The following is a 25,516-nucleotide window of genomic DNA, read 5'->3' as shown; positions in this document are numbered from 1 at the left end:
GTTGTCAGTGTTTCATATTAAAGTTAGGGAATTTTTTTGTCGACGAATTCAGTTATCTTGTGTTCCCCATATGCAAATTTTGCAGCAATATGGTTGGATATGGCATGCAGAAGCAAAATGATGATAGTGCCAGAAATAATACAGCCATATTGCATATTCCAGAGAAGCCTTGTCTGGGCAGCTACCAACTTCCAATTTGTCACCATATATTTTCTACTCATTCCTGCAAACACATAAAATCAATTGTATCCTATCCAGCAAAGGATATGACGGAGTAGGGCCAAATCCTGCTCGCTTTACTGTCTGAAGCAATCTCATTAAAATTTATGGCACTTCAAAATTGTTTGATGAAAAGTATATGAGCCATTCATTAGTTGTGTTTTGAGGTCTAATAATGGAAATATACTGCTATTTAAGAAGTAAATATTACTATCTCTACCTGGTCTGAAAAAGCATCCTTATAATTACTTTTTGCAATTCTGAGATATTAAATATTTTAAATATTTAAACCATGAACCAAGATAACTTGATAGCAGCATTCTTGTAACATATCAACTGCAATCTGTGAAGATTGTAATTTTTTTTTCTTAAAGCAGTTAGTAAATTTTTAGCTGTGCATACATGTACAGAAAAGTTCTTAGTAATTATTTTGACAAATGTTTGCACTCAATGTCTCTAGACAGCAACCTAATGAGCAAAGCATTCGGCATCAACAGGTTAGCTAATCTCGTGATTGAATGTGAGGGTGCTGCTGCACTACTTCAAGATAAATGACCAGGATTAATTTGCCAAGAATGTATTCAGTTTTGTTTTACAGAAAATGTGAATGTGAAATTCAGTCATTACTTTTTTTTTTTTTTAATATTCTAATCTTACCTGGAATGAAAAGATAAAAGACAAAATCATAAACAAACCAGAAACTTTTTTATGCCTTCTCTTAAAGTGCTTTTGAACATTCTGCTCTGTACCTTGAGATTCCATATCATGACAAATCATCTATTAGTGGAAAGTGGTGGGACATAAGTCCTTCTGGATTTTTTCAGTATGTCCCCACATCACAATACATAGTTTTGACAGATTTCTAGTAATCCTTTCATAACAGTATATGAAAGGCCTTTCCCTCCCTCTCCCTTGCTCCAGGTGTTTTATAAGGACAACATTAGAAATCTGCTTCATAAAATCAAAAAATAAATAAAATTACACAGATTTTCCCATCTGTGTAGGAAAAGTTGACTTTAACAGCAGTAGAGTGTTTTACAATGTCACATGGACAATAGTGGCAATTTTGTTAATCAATGCCATTTAAAATGGTTTCCATATTGCTATTTCATTGCTATTGCAATGAGAGGGTATGTCCACAAATGAGTTAGATACTGTGATGCTGGCACTTCCAGAACAGAGTTTTAGGTATTTGATTACAAGTTCAAATTTGTTGATGGCATCTGTGGAAAGAGGCAATTCTTTACCATGGTCCCTGATTGCACTGTAATTTGTGACTTTGCTAGAAAGTGTATAAACCATACCTGAAACCCATGATGCATTTATTACCTGAATTAGAAGGACTCTTTTCACTGAGTCAGTGGCTCCTTGCTGCCCTTTGGACCTGATGTGTTTTGCATCCCTGCCAGTCAAGATGTGGTTTCCATGGGGAGGTGGAGAAGTGTAGTAGTGTGATCCCTCACTGTTCTCTTGCTGCAGCAGTGGAGCAGGTCTGACTTCCTCAAATAGATTGCCAATGGCTTCGTGAGTGGATTTGGTAAACACTGCTCCTTTTTCATGCTGAAAATAGGCATGTGTCCTTTCACTGAAAGGGTATATGTCTGCTTGTGAAATGCAAGTCTGCATTTTCTGTTAGGTCATGGCTCTGGGGAGCACCCACAGCATACCACACACTGCACTGGAGGTATCCCACACTTTCGGGATGTGATCATCCCAGGAATATACAGGCAAGGAGCTTCTGGCTGCACCAAAGTGCATGGACCTGGCAGTGGATGTCTCTGCCATGATCCCTTTCTGTGGTGCAGGATCTGGAGGATCAGAATAATACAGACTTAGAACAGGATTAGGGTGTCATATGGGCACTAGGAGCTCTAATTTTGACTTCTGACAGGGTAAGAAGGATCCTAAGTCTTGTCATTGGAACAGTGCTTTTTGGGTATGTGAGAAAAATTTCTAATAATTTTGTTATTTGAAAATAAATGTGCTTGAAGTCCTGAAGATGCTGATGAGCTCAGCTGAACTTGTTGCCCAACTGTAATTCTCTTTTAGTAGTATGAATAATTTTTTAGAAGTGACCTCTGAGCAAAAGTGAGTCTCTTTCTTCCATCTATACTAAAGTTAAATGGATAGCTCAGATCAAATTCATAATTTTAGGCAAATATTAAACTAGACTATTTGCTTCTGCTGTCACTAGTATGTCTTTCTGTATACCATATATATGGGGTCATTTTTACTTCTCCATAAATATTTCTTTAAGCAAAGTACAATGTTCAATTATTTGTACATTTACAGAGGAGAGAATGACAATATACAATACCTGAAATAACCAGTGTTTTTCTTGCTGGGGACTGCTGAAATACAAATAATAAACTCTAAAAATATATAATTAAGCAAATAGACACATTTAAAACAGAATAAGATTGGGAATATATTTTCTAATTTGGATTTATAGCTGCACATCTGAAAGGAAAAGAAAATAAATTTCCCCAGAGAACTCAAATAAGTGATATGCCTGTTTTTTCACAAAGGGTATTTGTAGATTTCTTCTGGATTAAATGCTGGAAGTCTAAGCACAGTTTCAGGGAGGATGAAGGGTGGGGGAAAGTGAGTCACAGCAGAAGGCTGTGTATGTGCTAATGAGAAGGCTAAAGATGTCTCCATACCCCTCACATAAATTTACCTTTTTGAGTCATGGCCTGATTATGCCAAAGTATGTTACAGCCACGGCTTTTCATGATGCTACAGTGTTCTTGGGTAATAGTAATGTTCTTTCAAGCTTTTAGAGTCTGAATCTCTGCTGTCCCTGAGCTGAATTTCCATTAATATCTAAGGGATTATATAGTTGCACCATGATAGCTATTTTTCTGTGAAGACTGTATTGTATTGACACATTTTTATTGTTAAATATTTTTAAAGATATATCTAAAATGATTTACAAGTTTCCCGTTGATATTAATAAAAGCATATAAAAGCACTGCAAACTAAATTCCCCTCTGAAAACAAACAGAACTACTAGCTTTATTGCTGTGAGTCTCCTGCACTGTTACTGTCTATCACTGAATACTAAGGGAAAAACACTGCAAACAGTGGATAAAGTAAAAAAATCGTGTGTTTCATGTTATTTTATCTATCCTTTGCTAAAATTCAAGAGAATGATTTTATTTTTCACAGAATGTATTAATGGAAAATATAATTTATACTTGTGTAATATGCCTTTATCTGTGATAAAGTATGCAATCTGAGGTATTAAAAAAGTTGTCGTTCAGGAGTCATCTCCAGAGATATTTAAACTGTGTTGTCTTGTTCACAGTACTTAGTCACTAGTCAGTTATAAATAGCAGATATTCAAAAATTAACATATGAAGTTAACTAGAATTGTATAGGTTTTTTTTCCTAGAACCTTTTACTAGATGCTTTTAATGGCAGCATACAAATTATATATATTTTCCTTACTTAAAGAGAAGCACTGTTATTTGAAAGTGTTTTCACCATGAATAGGTAATACTGCAGAAAGAAGGCCCTGAACTGCAACCCTCTGGAAGCCAGGAGTTTTGAATTGAAAAACTTCCTAATGTGCATGCCCTGATCTTCTAGTTTCCCTTTTTTGCTCAGTGTGGGCAATTGTTGGAAACAGGATATGATCTTCTAGACAGACTGTTAAACTAATTAGCAAGGTCATTTTAATGTCACATACAAACGTGTAGCCAACTAAATTCTGTTAGGTGGAACACACACTTGCAGATGCAGCTAGAAAGAGAAGGAGCTTCTTTACACCTTCCCCTCCACCCTTTTCAAAGTAGGCAACACTTTATTTGCATAATTTAAAAATAGTGATGAGTATTACTGGTTTTAAGTCTGAGTTGAGGTTTGATGTATGTTTAGTTTCTGTAGGATCAGGAGGCTGCCTTTATGTGATGGTCTTCTCTGATCAGAGAATGGGAAGAAAGTTATATATCAACTTAGCATTGTGTTTGGGACACTTCTAAAGGATTTGTCAGTGAAAATGCTAAAACAAATCCAGTAAAGTAAACAAATCACAATTATCTGTAAATCTCCAGAGAATAAAATATCCATTTTTGACATTAAATTGAAATAAAAATTAAGAGAGACACCGAGAAGAATTGCCTGCTGTGCTTAAAGTCAGGCTCCAGATAGAGCCATACTGTTTTAAAAACAAATCTGGAACCTGAGCATGTTCACTGCAATTATCATTATCCAGCCTCCATAACATCTGACCTTCCCTAAAGAGAGATATTTTCTTTTTGTTAATGTCCCATGTTGCAATGCATTTCCCATTGTCATTGGCAGCATATTGATTTAATATCAGGGTAGAGGATTAGCCATAGCAGATACAAGTTGGACATACTGCATTTTGTATAATCTTCTACAGCTGATCCACTGGGAGAATTAATAGAATTTCATGCAACTCTGAAATTGCTATTCCTGTTCCAGGGGGCACTGATGATTTTTTAGAAGTACTTTTTTAGTTTTTCTCAGCCCCTTCTGCTCTGAATAAAAGGAGATATTTAATGTTTTCAGTATTTTTGCATTAGTGCTGTCATTGGCAGCAGCAGCACTTTTGATATGCATCAGTTTGGCTCTAGTGCAGATTTTTTTCACGTTGGATGCCTACTGATGTGCACTGATTTAACTTCTAAAAATGAAACTTAATTTTGTGTAGCTTATAAGTAGTCCCTAGTGAATCTTGGCTCCAAAAAGCCAATATTTTTCAGACATAATCAGCAGCAATAGGTAATGTATTACCATTAGCTATGTTAGCAAGTATAAAAAAAAGGAAAGGCTGGGGGAGGAAGTGTGGTGCAGAAACTCAATAGAAAAATGTAATATTCTTTTAGCAGCTTCCTACTTTGCAGCAATTCTTAATATAAAATTACACACATCAGTGTTACACTCTAGTGTTATTCTCCGTGTTTATTCATAATGATTGTTTCATATTTAAAGAACACCAAAATATTGTGTTTTCTCAGCCAAGGACAATAATAGTTTAATAGTAATTTATTTTAAACCGCTACTGATAATACAACCAATCAACACATTAAGTGATGCCAACATTGGCATCTTGCTAAATAATCTCTAGGCTTTGCACCGAGAGTACATCTTTCAAAGATAAGTCAACAAGAGCAATCAGAGCAGAAAATTAGAATTTGGTATCTTAGAATTAAAATACAGCTAAACTAAAGTTTTAATTGGGGTGATCTAAAAGGGCACTTGATGTAATGATCTCTTTCATTTGTTACTAATTGTTTGTTCCTGATGAAGAAGAAACATGTACATGAATGTAGTTGATTTGAGTAAAGATGGCAGTTGCTTTAGTGGCTTGATTTTATTGTTAAACAAGATGGATTTTAAGAATTTGGGAAGACAGTGTTTGCAGCTTTAAACTTCCTAGACAATACACTTTTCATCAACAAATACTTTTCATGTAATTTCTTTTGATCTGATTAATTTATGATTTGGATGAATCACGTGTTCCAGTAAGTGAGGGACAGAAGGAGATTAAACACTCTAGAGTTTAAGCTTAAGCCAGAAACAGGTAATGATGAACAAGTCCTACTTCAGTTTCTTACTCCTTCAAATGCACCGAACATAGGAGAATATGACCATGGAAAAGGAACAGAGTTCAAATTAATATTAAGTTCCAAAAAATAGATTGTAAACACTTCCCAAATATTTTAAATTGTATTTTGCTTTACATATGTACTTGGAGCTTTTTAGGTAAGTTTTCTTGGTTTTCTCTAATAATCATTCAGCTTTAACATTCAATCCAAAAGACCTTTGTGATTAAGCTGTTTTACAACAGGAAAAGAAAGCTGCTAAAACTTTAAACATATTTGTGAGGACATTTGTTGTGTTATCATTGTTACCTTATTTCCAAACATGGTTCAGCTCTTGTTTAGTGTATACCATTTTGCTGACCATCTGGGCCTTGCAGTCAGAAGGTGTTGAGTTCTTCCAGCTTCTGTGGACTTCAGTAGATTGAAGTGTAACAGAGCTGCAGAGCATTAAGCTCTGAACATGACAAGATTTGAGGCAATGGTTTAAGAAGAAGGATGAGGAGCACTGAACATAATGGGCTCTGAAAACAGGACTAAAAGAGGAATTTGAAGGACACAAATTTCATACCAATCATTGACACTGGGAAGACTAGTGGGATAAATGTACAGACTCACAAGCACTCACAAAAATATTTTTTCTATTTCTCAAATATCATTATACTTGCTTTCCCCCCCCATTCTTCTTTAGGAGATATTTAAAAAAAAAAAGTGAAAAAACATGCAACCTAGAATCCAATTTAGGAAGTGTGGCTGAGGGATAAGGAAGCTTGTTTGGGAGAGGGAAATCATGGTTTTATGTCTGTAGTGCTCAAACCAAGTCTTGAGTGTGAAGCTTATATCTGTTAGCTGAATGTTTCCCTAGCAAAACCATTGGGGAGTAGTAGTCTGTCTCTTTAGTTGGCATTGTTTTGCTTTATATCAGTAATTAAATCTCTGTTGGGTCAAATTATCTCTAGGGTTAAGTTATCAGGAGTCTTGCCTAGGATGTAGGAGAGTTAATTTCATATCCATGGAGGTTCATATATGAATATCCACACTTAATTATCTACTTTATTATGATAGCTTCAGTAGGAGAGAGTCGGGTGTAGACCCAAGAGCCTGATGGCCAGGCTTTTGGGAAAGGGAGAAGGATATTTGCATGTTCATTTATTTCAATTCCATATCTCCTTATATTTTGATGCCCTGTCTCAGTGTCCTATCTTGTTAATATTATTAATAATACACAGTTAGCTATGCCAGGCTCATCCAATTTCCTTGCAAAAGAAGAAGGAATTTTGAAGTTGGAATTCTCAAAGGAAGCTTAAAATAATGTGAATTTTTATTTCCTGATGAACTAACAACAGAAAGAAAGGTAGAGTTTGTATCCACCATCTCAGGTCAAGCAATCAAGAGATGATTGTGTTTTGTTTTTCTGCTGTGAGATAATAATCTTACAAATCAAGGAAAAGACTTGTTAAAACAGAGATGTCTTCCTGCTTTTGACTGTCCTTTCTTTACTATCACAATATACCTATAGTCCATGGAACCTTAATGATATATGTAAATATTTGACATTAACAGTAATTAACAAGGATGAGGAGCAAAAAGGCAAGACTTTAAAAGAGCCTTTCTCCTTTAGCTAATTTCCATTGGCTTGAGTTGGACTAGAGATTGAATTCTGTGTATGATGTGACTGTGAGAATGCCAATTTTTCTTAAGAAGAGTAACCCTATTCCTGTATGTTTTTCACATGAGTTATATGCACAGTCAGAGGTGAGTTCTCATTTTCTAAGAAAAGCTGACTCCCATCTTTTTACAGATTTTTGTCCACTTGTTAAAAATTAATTCCAGTTAAAAATTGCTGTTGATAATAAGTAACTTTGATCCTGTGACAAATTTTTTTTTATTTCTAAAATATCACATCACTATCAAGGAAAAATAACAGTAGTTATTATGTCAGCTGTTCTAACATTCTCCAAATATCCAACTTTATCTCTGAACAGGGTCTACTAAAGGTTGCTATAGACAATGCCAGAGCTCAAGAGAAACAGGTCCAACTGGAGAAGACAGAGCTGAAGATGGAACTCTTCAGGGAACGAGAACTGAGGGAAACACTTGAAAAACAGTTGGCTGTGGAGCAAAAGAACAGAGGTACCTTGATTAAGCAGACATAAACACCTTGTTATTTATTTCCTAAGGAAACAATTTTCTATCAAACACCTGTGTTTTATCAACTTTTTACCTCCCTTAAATCATGTTAGGTCTCAGCTGACTGCAATGAAGGTTGTTATATAACCTGCCTAATTTTGGATAGGGTCTTCATGAGACTTGGAGCAAGGATGCTCCCTTTTCTCAACAATTTTCTTGAATATTGTTACATCAGTAATACAAAAGCAATTATAAATACCCTATGAGCTGTAACAGACCTTTGTAGGTTGTGATCATTAGGAAAAGGGATAGCTACGTAATAAGATTGTTTCAAATTTAGGAATCTGCAAGTTTTTAGGAACTCTTTTCGGGTCTTATAGTGCATATTTAGGCAAACTGTATGTAATAAAAATAATGATAATATATGAGCTCTTTATAATGCATAGAAGGTAAAATACATGTTTGTAGAAGTAACAGTGAAGGTTTTTCTTGATGAAGCAGAAGCATTAGTAGCATTAGTAGCATTTGTAACATTTGTAGCATTTGTAGCATTAACATCAGCCCACTGTAAAACCTGTACGTGTTAGAGGTTTTTAAGTAATTACATTGATGGTGAAGGTGAGGCAGTTTGAAGTGATTTGCAGTAACTATTTGTATTATGAGCATGTTTCTATCTTTTTTTATGCATTCGTCTCTCTATCTCTGTATGCCTCACCCTTTAATAGTGCCTGATTACTTTGCAAGACCTCTGGAACTCCCTTGCTGTTTAACTCAGACCGTGACAAGTCAGATGTGTCTTTTTGCAGGGCTAGAGTTAGAAGTCTCTTATTGTCCAGTTAATTTTCTGGTAACCACCTAAACAGAGAATCCCAAGAACAATTGGATTCACTGCCAATGTCATTGTGCCTTAAACTAACATGCTGGCAGTAAGTACACAATGTAATCCTGTTTCATGCCTTGACCCATTAAAGGAGAGGACTATCACATCATTAATTACCCTATTTTTAACTTATGAAAAAGTATTTTGAAAGACAATTGCTGTTAACAATTATCACACCTCTGCAGTGAGTCATCCCTTTGTCCACAACTGGTCCGTTCTGCTCAATACAATTATATTACTTACACTTCTAAATTAATTTGGTAAAAGAGTAAAGTAATTTACTTCACAACTTTCTCACAACTGCTCAAATATATGTTCCTTTTTACAGTTGTACAATCACATGCAAAACAGAAAACGTTTGAGGTGGAACCCATCTGATTGTTAGTTTTGCCATCTACAAATTAAGCATCTCATTTTAATGAATAGGAATTCTCTTTCTGGACAATAAAAAGAAACTTTTATACCCTGATTTCAGATAGGTAGGTGGGGTCAATTGCACTGTGAAGACTTCTTTCTCTTCCCTTTAACTCTGGAGGTCACATGGTTGACAAGGCTGTGCTAGACAATGTGTTTTGAAAAGATAAAAGTAAGCAAAATGAATTTCACTCAAAGTTGCATGTCAGAACAAAACATGGGATAGTCCCTTATTGTGTCCAGGTTACTGAAATAATTGGCAATATTATTTTCAGCATGATGCATTACCTGCTTTTGTATATGCATTCCTCTAATGACCGACCATCTTGCACTGGGAAAACAGTCAGACCAAAGAGGAATGGATTTGAACAGTTAATGGTGGTATGCAGCAAACCAAATATAATGAGGATGACTATCTCTGCTAGTGGATACTTCTGTATAAAAGAAAGAAAAGTATGGATTATTCTTTCAAATAAAAAGATCGAAGTAAGAGAGAAAAATAAGGCCAGGTTGTAATCATTGTGAAAATTTATTCTTCAATTAAGGGAAGGAAAATGCATAGGGGTCTTTACCTACTATTAGTTTTTCAAATAGCAAGTGTCGTGTCTTAAAGAAAGTTTACATGTCTTAATGGAAGCATAAGCAAGATGGGAGAAATGTACCAGCTTCCCTGCTAAGTGAAGAGATACTATGTGAAAATACTGAAAAACACTTAAAAGCTACAGCGTAGAAACACAAGCCACTGTATCATACACAGGTCAAACCCTTCATGTGAAGGGCATCTTCAGCATTAGGCAACATCTATCTGTCTTTTGCTCATCACATTAATACAAGTCAAATATAATTCTGTTCAGTGGCTATAGATGAGTATTTTTGCCTTTTTTTAATGGACTGTTGCATTCACGGCCGCTACTGTATGTTCTGCAGAGCTGCTTATTTACTGTACTGTTTCCTTCCTTCTTTTTAAATTTTCCAATTAGTGATTCCTAAGGCTGTAGGATGTGTCTCATCAACTGGTGAAAGTAGGATAATATCTCTTCTGTGAGCAGCTACACAGTAAGGGTTTGCTAATTCTGGCTCTGACTGCTGTAGTCACATCTACAATGTGTCAGCCATGATGACATTTTAATTCAGAAAGCAACATATGTTTCCTTCTCATTTATTGCAATCACTTTCAAAGTACTTATAATGAAAACATTAAAACCATGCAATGATTCAAAATGTATTTAGTTTAGCCTTTGTATAGATGCTAGATGTTCTTTGATAGTATGAGCTAATTAGCCGGTAAAGTAGTTGGTGTTGTACAAAATGAGAAAGAACCAAAATTCCAAAGTCTTGGATGTAAATTATGCAGTTATTCTGACTACAGGATATGTGCTTACGTTAATTTTGTGCCTGAACAGTTCTGTATAGCAGCACAAAATATACAAGATCATCTAAAAGGTGGTTCTTCTTAGCATATGAATTAAAGAGTAATAACAATGACAGTTCCCTTTAAAAGTTTCATTATTTGCATTTTGTGAATGATACCACCATCACAGTCTACCATCCCTGGGGAGTGTGAACTGGTGGAAGTATTTTTTTGTATTTTTCAGCATTCATTCCTAGGCATATACCAGAGATTACTTTGCAGTGAGATACAGGGCTAGATAGATCTTGATGTGCAAACCTAACAGTTCCTAGTATCTGGGTTTGGTAAGGTTAATTCTTCTGGTGCATATAAATAATTCTTTAGTGATAATTTTTTAGTTAGTGTCAAAATAACAGAATCTCCTGGAAAGGATTATCCAGGAAGATCTTAGGACAAAAAAGCTTTCTACATGCACCTCTATGAAAACCCTAAATATGCTATATAAGAACAGTTAGGGCGTGGTGGGGGAGAAAATGCTATCCTTTACAACCTTACAGGATTTCTTCAGAGGTCCACTTTGGTTTTAACGTAGAAGAATTGGTTGACTTTACCCTTTTCCATCAGGAGAATAACTTGCAATATGTTCCTTTAGTTAGGGATCCTACAAGTTTTACCTTTGTGGTTATAAGTCAGTGGTAACATAGAAAAGAAAATTGTAATGAAGTCCCATACTGGACTTGCCATCCTTTTCCTAAAGAGTTTAAGATGAAGAAATTGAAGAACATTTTTCTCCTAAATTTTATTTCAAAATACTCATTTATTTACAAACATTTTCCCTCACATTGGACAAAGCATATTAATATTTACTTGACTGGAGAATCCAGCACCATAAAGGATTTGCTGTGATTTCTTCTAGGTTAGATGGCTGATGGGACAGGCACCAACAGAAAGCAAGAAGGAGAAAAGGGAAAGAAACAATGGAAATGTGGAAAATAAATAAATATGGGGAAGAAACAGGCACCAAGAGGTCAGATAGCTTGCAGGAAGCAGAGCTTGGAGGGGAGTTTGGAGTCTCAGGGCCTTTCCCCAAGAAATGAGGACCAAAGCAGGGTGGGGGCTGCCCAGGACCCAGGCAGATGGATCCCCCTCTTATGCAAGAGAAGCTGCAGAGAGGCAAGAGCTCCTTCACTGTGTGTCTATTAACTGTGCTATGAGAAATAGAAATGGTGAAATTAATTCTGAAAACCCCCTCACCTCCGGAGACAGGGGTTTATCTACATCAGATGATTCCAGAAGTACATTCCATTGCTTGGTTTTTGAGGTTTTCTGATATGAAAATTCACAGATTCTCAGCTGTTTATTTAAAAAAAGAAAAAAAAAAGTCATTGCTTGATACCACATACAGTTTTCAATACTATCCTATAGAACAGTAGCATTTAGAATATTCCAGGGTGATTCCAACAAATTTCAAGTGATTTAACTGGTTATTGTGTAATTATTTGGTTTATATGAACCTCTCAGTTATAATGTTTCTCAGGACCCTTAATAGGTCATCGTGCAGCCAAGTTTCAGATCCAAACTGAAGTGCACTGATGTTATTTTCCTTTCACAGCAATAATTCAGAAAAGGCTAAAGAAGGAAAAGAAGGCAAAGAGGAAATTGCAGGAAGCACTTGAATTTGAGACTAAACGACGAGAGCAAGCAGAGCAAACACTGAAACAGGCAGCTTCAACAGATAGTCTCAGGGTCCTTAATGGTAAGAAGCCAATTTTTGCCTCCGTGCCATTAACTTCCTATTTAAGTGCCAAAAGAATCTGGTTATATAAAAAAATTATAGCATGAGGGAAAGGGAAAAAAAGGAAAATCTCTTTTCTTTCCTACATTCAAATGATACCTGTATCTTTATTTCTTTGTTACTTTATATAGTATGTGCAAATAAACTCACTGGAGAGAATGTTCAAACTAGGACAATTTTATATTATTAGCTTGAGAAGTCAATTTTTTTCTTCCTTTTTTTCTCCCCCCCCTCTATGCTTGAAAAATCTATTGCTCATTAATCTTCCCAGTCTAACAAAAAATTGTCCTGGCCTCCAGTCATTGTTCAACATTAAAAAAACTGACAAAGGTTGATTGTATTGTAATTCAGCATTGGAGTAACAGGTTGTAAAAAGGGCTATAAGAATCAAATGAAATATGTGTCAGTCTTACCTTTCTATCTTTCTAGACTCTCTGACCCCAGAGATAGAAGCTGACCGCAGCGGGGGCAGAACAGATGCTGAAAGGACAATACAAGGTAGGAATTTGCAAAAGGCTATAAATCTAGATCTTGCTATATGAGTTTTTCCTCAGCTTTAGACTGCTATTCAAGCATGTAGCCTACCATCTGGGCCACATCAAAACAAGTTCAAACAAGGTCAAGTTCATCTTGGTTGTTTATAAGAGAGAATACATTCTGTGCTGATAGATTTTCTTTAAATTAATAGGTCATTTTTGTTTATACAGAGCAATTAAAGAAGAATAATTAATTTGAAGCAGTATTGGTTGGAATCTCAGACATGCTGAATGCGGTTTTGGTGAATATGTGTAGTTTGATTTGAGTTAATAATGTTTTTAAAGGTATATTCGAAACATCTTGAGCCTTTTAACTGTACAAATGGCTAAGCCTAATGGGTAACATTCAAGGCATGATGAGAATTTCATAGCTAATAGTCAGTGGCAGTTACTGAAAGGTGTGTTTCAATAAGCTACTCTGAGCATTAACAATAAATAAGCTGTTTATTCCCATCTTGGAATTTTCATTTACCACATCCCATTATTTACATTTTAATAAAACAAATCTGCTGAGTAAATTATACATGAAATACTAAAGAGAGCCGTATTGCTTCCCCTGTGAATCTAAATTTATATATACATTGCAAACATCAAGATATTAGTAAAGAGCAAATTTTGAAGCTAGTATTTATGTTATACTATCTACTCTTATCAACAGGCTAAATCTACCTACATGAATAATAAGCAATAAAAATAGCAATTGTTTTCAATGGTAAATGAAGGTGCATTTTTCAGAAGCAAGCCTAAAAGGATTAGCTCCAGTAATCACACTCAATTGCCTTTATTTTGCATTTTGAAGTCAATCATCCTAACAGTATCATTTGACATCTTCTGTGTGTTATTTAATCACATTTCCTAACTTCCAAGGAGCTGTTACTGGTGTGCCAAAAGGAGGCTGTAACAACAAAATAAAAAAGTCAAGAAGCTTTTAACGGATTGAACATATAAACAAATACCAAAGATGCAATAAGTTCTTATGAAAGACAAACACACATATATAAACAAAGACATTTAAAGCAAGTTATGTCTGCAGAGTCAATAGCACAGAAGTTGGAATATGCCAGATTAAATGTTGCCTGGAAAGTGAATACATGTTATGAGGTCTGTTACCCCAGAATCCTGCCTTCCTTCCCATAAACATGCACATTATTCAAAGCACCCTTTGATATAATTAATTTAGTAAGAATTCAGCCATTATTTCATTTTGTAACAATCCAGACATTTTGTTACTTCTTTTGATGCTAAAACAGATTTCTAATTTCTTGGGAGGACATGCTGCTGCACCGGTCGCTGCAGTACTTGTTCTCATTGCAAATATTAATTGCTCCATCTTCAGAACATTCTTGCAAGGGAGTGAAATTTGGAGTATTCCAATTTGATAGCTGGGAAACAGAGTCAAATACAGATTAAGATGACATATTGCTTAACTGTCAAGTATCAAGGACCTAATTTTTCAGAATAATTCGCATTTTTGGCAGAAGCATGCAGGTGTTATCAAATCACTGTTCCTGTTGAATTTGGTCTTGCTCATAGGCTGAAATATAAAGTTGGATATTTATAATATGAGCAACACAAATTTGAGAGCATGTATTCTAAAGGATTTATCCCAAACTATATAGGAATAACACTTCAGCTTTTGAACAATGACTATACATTCTTTCCCAGCTATCCTCTGCTCATTTCATATATTTCCATTTTTGCAATAAGTGAAATCAAGGATGTACAGGAGACATTCCTAGTAACAACTTTGCCTTGATTCCTCTGTCCCAGGTGATACACATTAAAAACAAAACTAAAATCCTCAGATGATTATTTAGTTCAAGACTGGACCGTGATATTCTCTGATTGTGATATTGAATCATATTGCAAAGGCAACCTTAATTCTGACATTTCCTGTGTCTACTTTGTTCTCTCAACATATAACCAAAGCAGAGGTTTTTTAAGGAAAAGGAAAGAAGCAGCAAGAAATAGAGTTTTCATGTCTTTCAGTTGAATGTATTCAGCTCAATCATCATAGAGCAGTTCAGAACTTTCAGATCTAGTGCAATATGTAACCCTACAATGTAAATCAGTCATTATAGGGTGACAGGCTTCAGAAATAGTTTAAGAAACAGTTAATAGCAGGCAAGTCATGCCAAATGTCAGGACTCTTGGTGTTCATTTCATTTCCCTGTGTATCTGTCCCAGTTCCTTTTTCTTTCTTCCTCCTCCCTCCAATCCCACCTTTTGCTAATGTAACACTTTTCCTTGCTCTACATTACATTACTCTTCTTTTCCCCCAACTTCACATTCTTCCATCATTCTCTTCTGAACTCTGTTTCATGCCACCCTGATTATTCCCTTAATTACAAGCTCTTTCTCTCTCCATGACCCCCTGGCTCTGTCTGACCCTTCCTGTTGCCTCCTCCCCTTACCCAGTCATTTCAAGAGCTGCATTGACATTCCCTGTTACCAGCCTTCCCTGTTGCAAACCCATCTCTATCTGTAGTGTCTGCTTCCCCCGTCTCCCTGGTCAGGCTCACATTCCCTACTGGTTCCAGTGCATTTCTGTTCCTTTTCTTTTTGTGTTCCTGCCTGGATATCAGGGAGGGAAGCACTGAGAGGGTTCTGTTCCAATTTCATTATTTAGCATGACAAGTGTAGGCAGGAGTGAGAAGAAAGAATTGCAGGGAAAAAAACCACTTCATTCCTGAAGCACTGGAATAAAGCATGCTCAGTACAGGTGGGGCCCTTTATCTGCAAAACTCTATAAAAGCTTTCCAGTGGTTGAAACGTTTTCCAATACTTTCTTAGATTTGGTTTGGGGCAACAAAGACCATATTGTCACAATTATACAAAATTTCAATTGTGTCCTTACATTTTATTTATAAATTATATTGTGTATACTTTGGCATGCACTATAGAAGAAATACCATGTACAAATATTTATTATATTCTATTATTCTATATACAGTATATTCCATAATTAAACATATAATACCACCTATTGCATCTTTCAGGTTCTGAGGAAAAAATTCTTACTAGGGAAATACTTTCTCATTCCTCTCAAAAATATATTAGTGTCTCAGTATCTAAGCATGCCTGGGATAATAATCTTTTTATCCACAATCATTTTTCAATTTACTGTGTTGAGCATGCTGTGTAGTTTTATAACTAAGCAAACAAAGGTAGGAAAGCTTCAGCGCTCTGTAGGGAAGTGATATAATTGAAATACAAAGTGTAATTTCAGCTTTTAAGAAAAAATTATGCAAGAAAATAATAATTAAAACTAAAGATCCTGTTTACTATTTATTATAAATAAATTGATACTTGTCAACTTGAAGTTATATCCAATGTTGCTATTTTTAAGTATCACTTTGAAGAGTAAGGAAAAGAACTAATTTAAGCACAGAAGATAATTGCATTTGTCAATAACGGGGTATGTTCTGTTCTATTTTTTCGTCATGTAGCACTCATTTAGATTCACTTTTAGCGCATGTAAAGTCTTTTGTAAAATGGAAGCAATAATAAAAAGGAATTTGAATACAAGACTATAAAAAGAAGCAATGCAGGGTATTTTAGGGTTGTGTTTGAGTTTTTTAAATACTGAGTAGATAACAGTTTGCTGCAATATCCATAAAATGTTAACAAATAGTCACAATAAATAATTCAAATTTGGGTCTCGGATGTACTTATGTATTCTTTTGAGCGATAGAAAGAGATACTAAGCTATTAGGGACTGGTGAAGACACTGGTTTTAAATGTTTTCTTTGCTTCTGTTTTAAATAATAATAAAGCAGATTATCCTCTTCTCCATACATATTGTAGGTTCACTAGATGCCTATGCCTAGCTCCCAATCCGGTTTCCCAAGACCCCCTCATCCCACACAAAAAGGTACCATACAAAGATAATGTTTGACTTTTATATACTGTTTTGTTAACAGACCTCTTACTAAGCACTAGAACAATGACATTTACTGCCGCTTTTACTTTCTTATTTCCATTGAATTTTCTTCTCCATCTGGTTACTTACCATGTATTTGCCTGCCTACATTATTATGTTTTCTTTTCCTCTATGTATCCCACATTCCCAATTTTCTATCTCCCATTAGTTTCCCTCCCAAGTCCTGCAACTTCATTTTCATTCTATTTAAACACCAATCACGTACATTATCTAAAATCCTCTAAAAGTGTTCTAGTTCTGCACCATCTTCACCATTGACTATTCTTTCCTTGTCATGTTCCTGTAATGTGTTCCTTTTGCCACATTGCTCACAAATGGTTTTGTGCTGTTGTCCCAAAGCTGTTGTTGGTAAGAAGAGGAAGATTAATCAAATTTTCCCTCTTTCATGCTGCTATTTTTTGTCATTTCCATTTATTTCAAATTTACTAGCAATTGCCTCAGCTTGTACCTTTTCTGCTTTCTTCCAAATAATTTCCAACTTCTGCATGCTGTCATTCCAGCTGCTCCTGAAATCAGCTCTGTCATTTTCTCCTAAGTCTTCTTACCCTGCTCAGTTCCCAGAATTCTCAGTTCTAAATAGTTTTTACCCCGAATGTTTGTTTTTGTTGCAAGAGGCCCTTTGCATTTTCTGTGTTCTCAAAGTTCTTCCATCCTGCTCACTCTCAGTCAGTATTTTCCTCAGCTATGCATTCTCCTCTAGCAGAAAATTTATCCTCCTTTTCCATTGGTCAAATTTTCACACCTCAATTCCTTACTCTGCTGCAAGTATTATTTTTTTCTTCTAGCATATTATCAGCCTTTCTTTAAATGTGTCTGTTATCTACTCTCCCTGTCCCTTACCAAAATGAACTTACCCTTTCTAAGCCCTTTCTCACCAACATCTTTCCTTTCTTTAGTTCTCCACCTCTTCTCTAGGCTCATATTGACAGTTCAGTTAAGTGTAATGCTAAGTGGTTTCAGTTTATACCTTCCTGGTGTAAGAAAAAGACCCACTCAGCTGCCATGCTCACAAAACCTTCCAGGGCCATCTCTCTTTTTCCCCTCCTAGAAAGGACAAGGCAGGAAATAGAGATGTTGAACAGATCCAGGAATAGAGAAAGAAAATAACAGCAACTCGGCACACTGGTCATGTATGAGGTTCTTTTGCAGGCTACTGAACAAGAACAAGAAAGAAATTATGATTTAAATTTGCCCATTGCAAGTGTGCATTTTGCTGCCCATATTAGAGGAAAGCTGCCCTGCAGTTGCCCTCCGCATTATTAAAAATTGCTTATATACAGCTTTAGTCTTTTGCCCTGAAACCTAACCTAAATTGTTTCTGCATTGGTTTGAAACTTGCTTAAACTATTTTTCAACAAGCAAAATCCACATAATAATCTCAGCAACTGATAGTCTTTGATTCTTGCTTGTTATATTTGTGTTTGAAAGATGGGTATCTGAAGGACTTCCACAATGAAAAGGAACTTTTGGTGGTTCTGTGGAGCTTCTGCACACAGTTCTATTTCTGATATATAAATCTTGGACAAAAGTGTGTGGAAATATGTGATGATATTTTTTATGAGATCAAAAACTTTATTGGAAAAGGCCATTATCAAGGCTGTGAAGTCAAGCATTCCAAAATTAGGAAATGGTAGAATTAAGGTTGTCTTCCGCCCCTTTGTTCAACTGTCTGTGTTTGTGTTGTGATACAATCTTTAATTATATGATTAGATACTGTATTTTTCACAGTACCTTGTCTCATTCAGTGTAGGGGACAAAAATATAGGTGAATAAAGGGATATCTACCCAATATTTTCTTTATCTTCAGTGGTCAGTGTGTCTTGTAATGCTTTTTATAATACTTGGTTTATGTATAATATTCCCATAATTAGACATCATGCTTTACAGAATAGTCGTAAATTATTATATACATTTCTTCCATATATTAATTCTTAATTATGGAATTTCCTAACAGCTGTGGGCTTTGCTTCACTAATGTCCTAGCTAACCATCTCCTAGGGTTGTCTTCTTAACAAGTAAACTACAAAGTCAGAAGTTCCACTGTGAGACAACATCTGAAAACCGTATGGAATTGAATTTTAAAATTCACAATGATACAGCTAACCAAGCAACTGATAAACTGTAACACCATAGTATGAGCAGTGTGGCCTAAGGAGTGACCATTTTGCTCTGGCACTTTTACAAATACTTGCTGAGATGAAGACAATTTTGGGATATATTTTGTGCTCTTGGGCACAGAATCTTCCTTTCATTTTCCTTGCAACCTGTATCACCTCTAACAGTGTCTCCATCAAGCTTTCTTTTTCTTGGCTCTCCCTCATCTCTCAGTCTTCTATCAACGTTAATAACAACTTCAAAATTTTCTAATTTCTTTCTTGATCCTTTTTTCCTCACACCTTTCAAGGCAAGTTTCTTTTTATATCCAGTCATAATTCCAGCCCCCAAAGTTTTGACTTCTTCTGCCTAATATTCTTGCTAATCAAGATGCAGATGTCTCGGTACTGACCCATAACATTCTATCTGTATGCCAAATGTCCAGTTACTCACCACAACTTTTCCTTCTAAGAAACCTCATATGACTTTGCTTGGCTTTCTTGCCCTATCTGTGTTCTGTCTCCCCTCTTTGCTTGTATTCTCAACCACTGGGTTCTGTTCTTGTCCATTAATGTAAATAATTCGGTCCCCCAACTTCAGTCTCAGTTATTGTCAGATAGTCATTTTTAGTACTTTATTTCTCAGTGCCTTCCAGTGCCCTGGTTTCTGTGTTTCTATGTATGTATTTAGCCAGTCTCAGTTACTCCCCCAGTCACATTTTCTGTCCTAATTTCCAGTTTTGATCACATCAGACTTGTCCTAATTTCTGTAAATCTTGAGTATTTTTATGAGTTTATGTTTGTAGACTTAGAGAAGATTACTGTTGGCTGCTGATCGTAGAGAGGATGCATTTTCCTGTGCATGGCTACTCTCAAATCAACTAATGATTTTTTAAAAACAGTTTTCAATATCCTCAAACAGCAGAACATGTATTTCTTTCCCAGAGACATCACTATTCTTTGCAGCACATTTAACTAAGATGTCTTCTCTTTAGTCTTTTCTTCATTTATTTTCTGCATGATATTTATTGTGATGACCAGTCCTAAGTACATTTCCTTTATCTTTTAGAGTCCTTTCAAGAATTGCATCTTTCCCTTAGAGCTTCTATCTCCTATCTCTGCATTTCTGTCTGTGCCTTTCCACATCCCCCTTTATCAAAAGAAATTCCATTTGCATCCATAGCTGCCTAAGGACGAGGTCATCCATCTGTATAATGCCATGTAAAACAATGGCCATATGTTCTCCAAAGTATTAATTGATTAAACCCAAGGAAAGCACCTGATTCTTTGTACATTTTACCAAGATTTTCCTTGCCTTTTTTTTATCTTATTAAAACTCCTGAACTTCTAAATGTCTCTTTATGTGTATCAGCTTGTAAATTTTGCATTTTTATTCAATTGACACTTGCTTGTCAGTTATTCTAGTTTTATCACCACTTAGTAAGTACTATGGATTTGTTGTTACTCTTTTATTATTGCATGGGATTTCTAGCAGAAAGGTGTTTGGGTCTAGTATAAAGCCAGAATTCACAAAGGAATGTATCAGGTCATTTGCAGAATGAAAATACATTTTCATTTGCGTGTGTGACATTCCTTCTTCTCTGTCTACCCATTTCAACACTGTTTCAGCTTCCCCTCTATTGTTGCTTTCTCATTTTCCTTCCACCTCTTTTTCACCTCCTCCTCTGCCAAGTACTGCTTCTGAATATCCCAAATATTTCTTAATATGTCACTTCCTTGACCTGCAAGGCAATGTGTGTCTATGATCTGGAGCCATGTGGCTGCTGCCTGACTAGGAGGCTCGTGCATTCTGAGGGATCAGTGACAAGCCAGGAGATATGCATTTTCTGCTGGACATCTTGTTGCTGCCTCTTGGCAGCTGGGCAAATCAAACAGTACATGATGCTTCTCAGCAGCTGAAGGGCCAAACAAATGGTTTTTCAAACTGCAAGAGACCCACAGCCCACCTGTTGTACAGGCCTGCTATAAAGGTTGAACATTTCAGCAGGGAAAAGAAGTCAGGAGCTGGAAACAAAGCTGTCAGAAGCCTGGAAGGCAAAGGGATTTTTTTTTTCTAGATATGTTGAATAACTGCCCAAGAAAACATCTGCTACTTAGCTAGGCTGTTTATGGAAACAAACAGCTGACTATTCTAGACCCATAGAAATATAGAAAGGTTCTGTAAAGCAGCAATGACAAAACAGTGGACTGACTTGTTTGGAGATGAACATTTCTGTGATTTTTAGGCCACTTAACCTGCTATTCCATTAGGCCCAAATAAAAAATAAAACCAAACCAAACCACAACAAAACAAAAAAGAAATAAAAAAACCCAAAAACAAACAAGCAAAGAACCTAATAATTTACATTTAATTTGCCAATAAAAATTCTTTTATTCATCTTAGGAGTCAAGAAGCACTTTGAAGGTCTGCCAACGTGGAATAACATGTCTTGTGAAAATGTGACTTTCAGCAATCTGACAGATAGATTTTGCATTTTTCTTTTTTACCTGTCTGATTTTCAGGTTTCTTCATTAAATTTTCCATTTTTAAGATTTCTAAAGATCACTAAGACAACTGGTTTCAGTCTTTACAGTTTTGATTAACTGCAGGCATAAGACAAGACTGTCTCTGTAATGTGACTGTTCTCCTTTGGATTATTCTAGTACCTCTCTAGGTAAGAGTAGGGATTTGAGGTAACAGAAACATGTGGGAAAGACAACAGAATGGAGTGAAGCCATTGTAGTGACCCACTGGGGAGTGATCTCTGCTGTTTTGTTATTGATTCTTCTCTGCATGCCAGAGTTTGTCAAACAAATTGATGCATTGGTAAAAACGTATGCACATGCACTGTTCAATTATAGAAGTTAAAGATAGTGTGTTTTCTGCATTGCTCTTCTCTTTTGTCTTTCTTTTGCTCAAAAGAAAATTTATTTTCAGACCTAGTGATGGTCTTAATGGTGAAACACCGTTAAAATATTGGTGTCTAACCCGCAGTGACATTTAGTGGAGCTGCCGTACTAACTCCCTTTGGAAAGTCCACCTGATTCTATTTTATTTTTGTTCAGTCTTCATAAAATATTTGCTGGTTCAACACTGTTCTTATTTGCAGTAACACATAATGCTTCATTTTCCTTTTGATTAGTGCCTTAAACTTCAGCTGCTTTTTGACTTCACTGTGTAACACCTTGTATTAATGTCAGGGTCATGCACTTATTATTCATGTGAACAGTGCTATTCACTTCAATGAAATTATATACATAATAATAAATAACAACATTAATCTGTGTGCACCACCTTGAACTTCATTACTGTTGCAGAAGATACATCTCTGAAAATAGGTTCTCTTAATTTTTATACATTTTAGAAAGAGCTTGGCTCTCTCTATGCACACTAATTTAAACATTTTATTTTATTTCCCCTAAGCCTTACTAGCTTTACCAGCTCACAAGTTTTAAAGACACTTGCTTTACTGATTTTTTTTTTGGCTTGACAGACTATCCAATATAGTTTAGCTTTTAAACCTAGATTCTATAGTAGACATTTAAAACATCTCTTGCTAATTTATCTGTCTTTTACTGTTGATGCTGGAATACTTGATGAGGAAACAGACGTTAAAGATTATTTTGTTTCATATTTCATTGACCATGGATAAATACTGAAATTATCTTACAATGCATGGAAACCAAACAGCAATGAGTAAGTTCCCTATCCACCTGCCCAGGAGTCAGCACTTTGGCAGGTTTTCAACCCAAGCTAATCAATTAAAGACAACATTGATTAACTTAAACAGAAGGTGATATTGATTGCAGGCAGTAACCTATAAATAGACAATTGTTTCATAGTGTTCATAGGTCATTGTTAGCTACACCTTTAAACTTCAAGGTACATAATCCTATTAGCTATTACCCAAAAAGCAAAGAAAAGGCACAGAGTGAATGTAAGTTATATATATGTTGCAAAGTACTCTTAGTCCGCTCTCTCATTCAACATATACTCTTACATAAAATTTTTCACTTTTTATTTGAAATTGCTATCTATTTGAAATTGCTATCAATTTAAATCTCATTTTGTAGCTGTATTTATATGGAACTGATGGAAATCTGATATGTTCCTGACTTTTCTACTGAGATGAATGGTTAATCAATCAGATCTTCTAGCAACACGGTGCTTTAGTTCACTTTTAAAGAACTAAAAGTCAAGTGGGAAAATTCAAGACAACGTGAATATTAAAAAGACCCCACATTGTGCTCCAGAGGCTTTATATGGAATTGTTTTGACTTTCATTTTCATTCATCCTACATGTTCATCTTATTCAAAGAGGGAAGGATAGGATGGATGAATTCTTTCCTAATAGACTTCTGGGGTCACCCCTGTTGTCTTGCTACCTGGGAAGGATGGGCACTGCAAGGCACCGTCCTAGGTATTTTTGTTTCCCAGAAGTACTCTGTTCCCTTCATCTTCTCCCTCAGAAGGTGACTGAAACCTGATCAGACAGGTAGAATATATATTTCAAACATAGTCTCAGCAGCTAAAAAATAAATAACATTTTCCCTTTTAGAGAAAGAACTAAAAGGCTTGATTTTTTTATAAACCAGGATGAAAAATTTATTAAAACAACATTAAAACAACCTGTTTCAGTCAAACAGTATTTTTATAGCCTAGCATGAAACAGGTATAAATAAAGTGGATTTCTAATTCATTCACAGCTGAACTACATTGCTGAATGTTCTGAGGCTGGTTGAGGAGCTAGACCTGCTGGCTGTAAGCTGCTTATCAGTGTTTGCTTATACAGTGTGTAGAGAGTTGTCTCTTTTTCTCTTTCTTACATTTTTTTTTCCCTCCACCACATTTACTACATTGTAGACAAGTGCTGGAAAATAACATCACATCATGTCATGTTAAGATATGTCATAAAGAGGATTGTTTCTTGGCATTAGTTTTTTAAGCTCTATAAAGATTTAAAATTTCCTGTTGTTTGTGTATTATACCCACATAAAGGAATTTCATCTTTCAGTATTAGTGTTGCATTCTTCTATTAAATCCTTAAGACCTCACCATCAACAGATGTCAAAATATTTAATGATTTGGGATTTTTCTAATAGATGCTCTTCCCCTGTGACTTCTGTGAAGAATGAGGGAGACAACTCTTACACCAAAAGAACAGTAATATTTTTCAGTTCCTCTGAAAGTGCTGTGATTTGGTGAACTAGTAAAGTAGACTAGTAGCCAGGAAGTTACTTTATCCATTTAGCTAACATAGGAGGAAATCTATTAGACAGGGAAATCCATATGTCCTTCCTGAAAGTTGCTACAGCTTGAGTAGGTAAAAAGAAGCATCCAATCCAGATTAGATTTCAAATCTTGTATTTCAAGTTCAGTGAGACTTAAACCATTAAATATGAATGGTCACCATCCTATTCAGCGGCCTTTTTTGACTATCAACCACCATCTGCATCAAAGAAGAAAAAAGTTCTAAGCAAGCCATGTGAGCTAATTTACCAAGGCAGGTCATAATCAATTTTCTATCTTATCTCTGCACATCTGAAACTCTGAAATGAGGTTTTCAGAGTGAAGTTAAGATATTCTTATCTTAACATTAATTCTCACACAATTTTAAAAGTTATTTGCTTGTCTACAAGTGGATGACTTGTGCTATTTGAGGTGCTGCAGTGCATCTGTGAGAGCTGCATCATGCTTCCAGAATATCCAGGCCTTTCTGAAGCAGCTGGAAGCAGCCTTACAGGATGTGGAAGTCTGACTCAAATCATAGCAGATGTTGAATTAAACCCCTTTTGCTCATTTAGAATGCCTTTGAACATATGACATTCTACACTCGGGTTATATTATGTGGAAATTCATAGTTTATTGTATATATTGAATAAAAATATATCACTGTGTTAATTCTAAAGGGAAGGCCTATGCCACTCCTATCATTTTTACACACAAACATTCATGAGATTATTTCTCTACATCTTGCTCCCCTGTTATTTGTGGACTAGCTTGTATTTGACATAGCATTTGACTGAGATAGGAAAAAGACAAGTAGGGAGAAAAAGTTGAGGATGTTTTTAAAATTATTTCTAAAGAATCCCAAACTGACTGACTTTCAAAAGGATCTGATAATATTTACCATGTATGACTCAAAATCAGCTCTTTTGCCAAATAGATAAGTGGTCCTGGATATGGCAGCCCTGAACTTTGCTAATGTGTATTAGCATTTTCTCATACTTTCTCTGTTCTTTGGAACATCTTTGACTTCCATCTGTACATTCAATATTAAAAACTTTTCATAGCTACCTACTTTTTCTTTTTGATTTGAAACAAGCAATTCATTTTAGCCATGAAGCCTGGAAGAGTAATCATATTTTTAAAATAGGTAAAGAAGCAAAGTTGTTCTTTAGCAGACATTCAACAGAAAGTGTTTGTTAAGAGTGTGTCATTCTTTTCAACCACTAGTGTAAATAAGTACATTGAAATAAAACAAAATTAAGCATCAAGATGAAGGAAAGCTTGTTTGTGCATAATAGTTCTGAGAAACTGTTTAAGGACAGATTATACACAGGAAAACACTAATTTTTTAA

General features: G+C 35.5%; 1 protein-coding gene across 6 annotated transcripts in view; it reads left to right on the top strand.

Annotated features, from left to right (window-relative positions):
• The window catches only part of DACH1 (dachshund family transcription factor 1), a 353,381-nt gene that overhangs the window by 304,443 nt on the left and 23,422 nt on the right, over positions 1–25,516 (top strand). For 4 of the 6 annotated variants that reach the window (XM_050978249.1, XM_050978246.1, XM_050978232.1 and 1 more), the window contains 3 exons: positions 7,778–7,925; positions 12,180–12,323; positions 12,792–12,860. In XM_050978249.1, coding sequence (XP_050834206.1) covers positions 7,778–7,925; positions 12,180–12,323; positions 12,792–12,860 — 361 coding nt within the window. Of the gene's footprint in view, positions 1–7,777; positions 7,926–12,179; positions 12,324–12,791; positions 12,861–16,705; positions 16,773–25,516 lie in introns of all 6 variants that reach the window. The other 2 variants (XM_050978250.1, XM_050978239.1) reach the window with 1 other exon arrangement.

This window comes from Serinus canaria, chromosome 1 (assembly GCF_022539315.1).
Source record: "Serinus canaria isolate serCan28SL12 chromosome 1, serCan2020, whole genome shotgun sequence".
Lineage (NCBI taxonomy): Eukaryota > Metazoa > Chordata > Aves > Passeriformes > Fringillidae > Serinus > Serinus canaria.
Note: the sequence above shows the minus strand (reverse complement) of the source record. Positions and strands in the feature narration are given on the sequence as shown.